Source organism: Mixophyes fleayi, chromosome 12 (genome assembly GCF_038048845.1).
Source record: "Mixophyes fleayi isolate aMixFle1 chromosome 12, aMixFle1.hap1, whole genome shotgun sequence".
NCBI lineage: Eukaryota > Metazoa > Chordata > Amphibia > Anura > Limnodynastidae > Mixophyes > Mixophyes fleayi.
In genome coordinates, this window is record NC_134413.1 from 64226192 (window position 1) to 64232985 (window position 6794).

The window sequence follows — 6794 nt, forward strand, 5'->3', positions numbered from 1 at the left end:
GGGGTCTGGAAGGTGAAGGGATGTGGCCAGGAGTCCTCTGGACTCTGGAGAAATGGACGAGGTAGGCCCGTGGCTCCCAGAACGTATCTTCCAGGCCTAGCTGAGGCATGGACTGACTCAACTGGGTAAAGAAGGTATGTACAAGCATACTGGTGTGCAGCAGAGGTTTCTTCTCACAATAGTAGGAAGGCAATGTCCTGACTAACTTGAATGGGAGAAAATGTCAGGAAGACACCAATAGAGCTATCCCATACAACTCCTACAGATGGACTTTCTCTAGGAAGAAACAAATCAACTTTATCCAATTGCCACCTTGCAGGATTGTCAAGTATATACTGGTGTTCTTATGAAATATATCTGGGTAAAGGTTTATTCAAATGTTTCTAATATCGTTGTGTGTTATTTAAGATTTTTGTTAGTAGATATGGTATCCCTAGATTTATATAGAAAGTGATAGGGGTATTCATTTTACTGGTAATCACTTTTAGATAATGAGTACAATTTATGAGCAGTGATAGAAAGTTACATACTCTATATCAGCCACAAGCCAGTGGGAAAATAGAGTGAAGAGTATTACATATACCAAATTGAAAAGCGATGGTTGAAACTACAGTGGAGTGGCTGGTAGCTTTGGCCACTAGTCCTTCATATCATCAGAATCACTCCTAAGCCACCTCTTAAGCCTGTCACCTTTTGAAATACTTTTGACTTTTCCTGAGATGAGTTTATAATGGAGAGACTGTTGAGACTATTCAAGATATTGTAAAGAAAAGCAAATAGTGAGACAGCAACAAAGGACAATTGAAACACTGTCTCCTGATATGTTACACTAACTGTTATGACTTTAGACTGGGAGAGTATGTTATAGACTATAATTTCCTAAGCTCAAGTTGTTTGACAGACAGGTACCAAGTGTTGATGACCAGCATTACATCCCTAGGAGTAGCAGAGAGACACTTGGACCCATTCCACCCACCTCCAGCATGGAACAGCGGTTTTTCTGTTTTTCCCTGTCCAGTATTTCTTTCATCTTATTCTCTTTTCATGACAGTCAATTCTTTCAATGGTGGACAGGTGATGGAGGCTAGTCGGTGTCCAGAAGAATTCAGCAGCATGCAGCAAGGCATGATAGGGAGACAGGAGGTCCGTGGTATATCGGATGATGGAAAGTAGGCCCAAGCCATGGTCTGTAGTAGGCGCGGCAGCCGGCAGATGAGTGGTCTCCAATAGGAGCTTTGGGTGTAGTCGCAGAGACATCCACTCAGCAGCAGGAGCTCCAAAGGATAAAAGGTAAGTGGCAAGCAGAGCCAGGGCTACTCCAGTTGAATTCAGAGTCCAGAAAGTGGACCCCAGCAGAGAGCACATGCACAACAGTCGTTCTGCTTGGTACCTGGAAGTAACAGTGAAGACTGAAGCGAAACAATGATAGCACTGAGGAATCTCAAAGCTCTGTGGAGAAATTGATTTTTGTCAGTTTGACAACTAAAACCCTTCAAACAAATAAACAAGGAAGCCTCAAGGTAAGCACCTCCTTTGATCAAATTGAAAACAGGTGAAAATTGTTGAAACGTCCAGTGTAATTGCTGGAGCTATGTCAGATAATTGAAGTCATTGCAGGTGGCTGAAGAAAGGAAAGAGGACTGAGGGATTCAGTGCTGCTCGCTGATGATGGTCGGTGGATGGGTCTCAATCAGAGATATGCCGGTAAGTTTTATGCTCCCGTATTCGGGACATCTCCAGATTCAGGTGAAGATTGCGTCCAGCATTGGAGAGGATCTGGCCCTTTTTGGTTGCAGTATGTCGCATCAGGTGTGGGAGACAGAGCACTGGCAGATATGTGCATGTCTCAGCTGTGTAATGTAGTTCAGGATATAGCACTTGGTGAGTACCAAATTGAGACAACTGCTTTGGCGCCTAGTATTAGGGGCATCACAAAACCCAATCTGAATTTACTTGAATCAGGCAATGATGCCTTGTGGTGGTCAACAATGCAGAGTTTGGGAAGGTGAGTGCCCAATTTTGATGTATTTTATATTGCAGCAGCCTGAGCGTCCAGAGGATGTGGCCGTCAAGTCACACCCCCACAGTAAATTATTTGTAATGGTGGAGCAGGTCGTTAATCCAGGTGCTATGAACCCTTCTGCTTAGGTTTGAGTTCCTTCTCTATGTTGACAAACTAGCCTCTGTATTCAGGAAGTGCCCTCCTTTCTGCAATTTACTGACTTGCTGGTGGCATCTCTGAATATATCTAGCTTGAGTGAGCCAAAGGAGAAAACAAGCCTCACCGGAGGAACCTTTAAGAAAAAATTACAGATAAGATACATTTATTTTATATTGCTGACCAGTGCAAAGAGCTGATGTTTCCATCAATATTTCTTTGCACAAGGGGCAATAAACACATTTTTAACTACTTAGTTTGACAATATGCTTTATTGTATGAGAGCACTGGAAATCATGATTTTTTTTTTTAATATGTTCCTGTAGGCCGTCTATCCAAATAATATAATAACAGAATAACTTTGCTTTAAAATTATTTTTTCTTGCTACATGTTATATCTTTTTACCTTACTTTGTACTCTTTCCATACCCCACTTACACTTACGTTATAAGATCAGTGCACTTTATTTGCTATATTTATGTTTTCCTATTTTATTAAAGCTGCAAGGTCTGTTTTTAGGAGTGTAGATCCCATTTGTTTTATTGTATTATTAATGTAAATTTGTGCTATTATATTGACCAGTTAGGTACATGACTGGGCAATAAGATGTTTTACAAAGGTTTATTTCTGTTTAACAGGTAAAAGAGGCAAAATAATTTATCACTTCAGATTAATGGATAATTTGATGCATTGTTTCCAGATTTATTTTCAGATATTTAGGGTTTGATTTATAGCAAACTGTTTATTCAATGCTCGCAATATTACAGTAATTAGTGATTTTATAGTGCAGAGAAAAATATGAATCTAACAAGGACCTTGTTAAGACTGTTATTTTAATTAATACCAAAATGAATGGATGATGAGAACTATTTAAAGTATCAATGGAAACAATTGTCCCCTGAGTAAGATGTTTTATTTGCACACATTATAACAAGGTGTATATAAGGTTAAGTTACATTACCTGGCTCTAACACTGCCATGGCTGAATCTGCAGCAGAATCTTCTTCTATCCCCTTTTCTGAGATATAAATAACAGAATCTTCACCTCAAACACATATTTATTTAAGTTTCTTCTACTATGTTTGTGCAATTATATTTTTTCATTTACAATAAATATATTTTTTCGTTTAAATAAAAGTTAGAAAATGATGATTAATTGATAATTGATTATGTATACATGTGTTATCCAGAAAACAACTTCAGATTTTCCTTAAGGTAAATGCTTACATATAATGACTTCATTTCTAATGGTAAGTAACTAATTACTACAAATGTAAATTCATGGTTTCTTGTAGCTTAAGGAAAAAACATTCTTTTTTATGGATGAGCAACAAGTAGATTTGTGTTTTATGCTCCATAGAAAACAATGTAATGTATTTGATATGTGGTCCATGATCGTCTATGGGACTCATGTGAAGTTGAACACAAATTGTGTTCTTGTTTACTATTACGCAAGCGTAAAAAACACTAGTGGTTTGTGCCATGTTCAGATGTAAAAATGCGTATTATATGTACCTCTATGTGTTCTAATAGCTAAAACACAGTCTGCCGGCAGCTGACAACATAAGGCACATCTGTGGTGCAAATAAACCAGAACTTAATGTTTGTATAAAATAGATTGACAGGTGTTGAATTCTATGAAGCACTACAGATATTGAGAATGTATGGATTGATACGAAATCTGAATTTTGAACTAAATATTTGCAAACAGTTTGAAAGTCAATATTTTCTGCACCCAGAGTCATTTTTAAATATATCCTTGGAATATGCATAAGAATGTATGAAAAATATTGTGTGCTTTAGACATGTTTTAGTGATGCGTCTTTGATATATTTTCCACAAGATTTTCATACGGTTGTTCTGTTAACACATGAGAAACAGGGTGAGCTGCTTTTTAGAACACAGTGGTGGGAACAAGCCCAGAAGAAACAATTTAAGTTGCTGTAATGAACTTTTCAGACTTTAGTCAGCAGATGAAAATCAGAGTAAAAGCATAGAGTTTCTGCAAGAAAAGTATTTATATTTAATTGAAGCAGTGTGCACATTATTTTGCTTTGAAATGACATTGTATATAACTATGTGAACAATGTATGTCTTATCTTGAAACTCCCTCTACAATAATATATCGATATCTACAGTATATACTTATTGCAGTGATCATTTTTTTATATATTAAATATAATACTAAATAAACCTATGTTTTCAGAGATAGACACATTAATGCAACAGTATTTAAAAATCTTAAATTATGGTGTAGTATGCCTAACTGACTAATGTTACTTAACTATGACATATGTCTTTTGGGTTTCTAAAATTACATTTACCCAGTAAGAGTGACCCTTATATCAAGGCTAATACAATTAAACATTTCCTGCAGTAATAGTGATAAGTGTTGAGTAACCCATATAATACATTACTGAGTAGGTTACATAAGATGGAAATAAGCACAATAATATACAAACATCACTTTTTTCAATTTGTAGATATTTTCACTTCTCTCACTAGGCTCATAAAAATATAAAGATGTTTACAGTTCTCCTTATTAGCAGGTCCCAAGGTAATTCCAAGCAATATGTGTAATGCTTCTCCGGAATAATCTGTCATTTTTATCTCAGTGCTCACACCAATCTCATGACACTGCTTTACTCATTGTTTAGAAAAAGTATATTTGTTAGATTAACTAAAAAAATCCAATAAAATGGCCAATTAGCGTTATTGTACATTGGTCAATCGCAAGTTATAAAACTTTGTAACTTACAGTAATTTATTCATATTGCTGTCCAATTATTTAACTTGTACAAAACTGATTGAAGATAGTTTCTGATGTTTGCTATGGAATATATGATACAAGATATGTGCTCACTTATATGATATAATCAAATAACATTTTGTAAAACACCACTAATCGAATAAATGTATTTTGCATTAAAGTACTAGTAGTAAAATTCCATTTTCTTAAAAAACAAGAAACAACTTCTGGAATTTCATGTATTGTATACAGTAAACCCTTTGCATTTAGTTAGATAACAATAAGGTACATACAATTCTGAATCTTTCATATTTTTCTTTACATACTAATTTTGGAACCTGATCTTTTTTCTTATAGGTATCTATTTGTCAGCAAAATGGTGGAAACAAACAAAACTGTTGTAAAAGATTTTATTTTATTGGCTTTTGCTGATTTACACCAGTTTCAGAATTTACTTTTCGTTATTTTTCTGCTGACCTACATTACATGTGTCATGGGGAACGTTACTATAATTGTTCTTGTCAGAACAGAACCATCTCTTCATACTACAATGTATTTTTTGATTAGTGTACTCTCTTTTATAGAAATTATGTTTGTGTCTGTCACTGTCCCCAAGCTTTTAGCCAATCTAATTGCAGCTGATAATATTATATCTTTCAATGGATGTTTTACCCAGTTGTACATCTTTGGCTCTTTAGGTGTAACTGAATGTTATCTTCTTGTAGTAATGGTCTTTGACCGACATCTGGCTATTAACAATCCTTTACACTACCCAGCTATAATGACGCATGCTTTTTCTATTGAGTTGGCTGTTTTACCATGGATCATGGGATTTGCTATTATGTTAATCCCTGTCGTCATGACAGCATGTTTGGAATTTTGTGGCCCTAATGTGATCAACCACTTCTTCTGTGACTTTGCACCTCTGCAGAACTTGGCATGTTCAGATCCCTTCATTAGCATTATATGTACTAGCACAAGTGCAATATTAATCAATGTTTTGCCTTTAATTCTAATTATAGGATTCTATGTCAATATCATAATGACTGTTTCAAAGATCAAGAGTGAGGAGGGAAAACAGAAAGCCTTTTCTACATGTTCATCTCATCTCATCGTAACGAGCTTACTTTATGGTACAGCCATCATTGTGTATGTCAAACCTAAGGGAAGCCATTATGACAAGTATCTTGCTTTTATGTACACAGCATTCACACCTATGATTAACCCTTTTATTTATACCTTTAGAAACAGGGATGTGAAGAAAGTTTTAAGGAATTCAATAAACTGTCTTATAAAGCAAGGATCACTGAAAAACGATGTTCATATTCAATAGGCTTTAAACCTATCTTTATAGATATTGTATTTTTTCATTGACTAATAAAAACATAAAAACTTTATCTTTTTTATTTCTGATTTTTTTTTCTTTCAGTTGACATCAGCAGTGTTTAAGGAAGAATTAATAACGTTTTACCGAATGTCAAACCTATGTCAGTGAACATTTAGAATAGGCCTGATCAACCTATGACTCTCCAGGTGTTATGAAACTACAAGCCCCAGCATGCTTTGCTAGTAGAGAGCCAGCCAATAGATGCTAGGTCATGCTGGGATTTGTAGTTTCACAGCACCTGGAGAGCCACAGGTTGCCCCGACCTGCTGTAGAATATTACTTTTGAGGCTAATTTAGAGTTGGATGCATTCAAATATGTCCAAACAACAGACACAAATTGTGTGGTATAAAATATAATTATTTTTTGGTGATACACCTGGCGAAATATTATTATCAATTATGGCATGTATATGTCAGGCATAATAACAGACACCTCGAAGTCAAGAGCATGTCATTTGTAACTGCGTCCTTCTCAATGTTAATTTAAAGCGGCAATGTCG

At 35.6% G+C, this 6794-nt stretch overlaps 1 protein-coding gene across 1 annotated transcript; it reads left to right on the forward strand.

Moving 5' to 3' along the window:
- The first annotated feature begins 5283 nt into the window (after window positions 1-5283).
- LOC142108332 (olfactory receptor 10A4-like) lies at window positions 5284-6240 on the forward strand. The gene has a single exon (XM_075191963.1). The coding sequence runs from the start codon at window positions 5284-5286 to the stop codon at window positions 6238-6240; it is 957 nt and encodes a 318-aa protein (XP_075048064.1).
- The last annotated feature ends 554 nt before the right edge of the window (window positions 6241-6794 follow it).

What these genes read in the sequence shown, in the direction of transcription:
- LOC142108332 (XM_075191963.1), top strand. Translation starts at nt 5,284, where the DNA reads ATGGTGGAAACAAACAAAACTGTTGTAAAAGATTTTATTTTATTGGCT.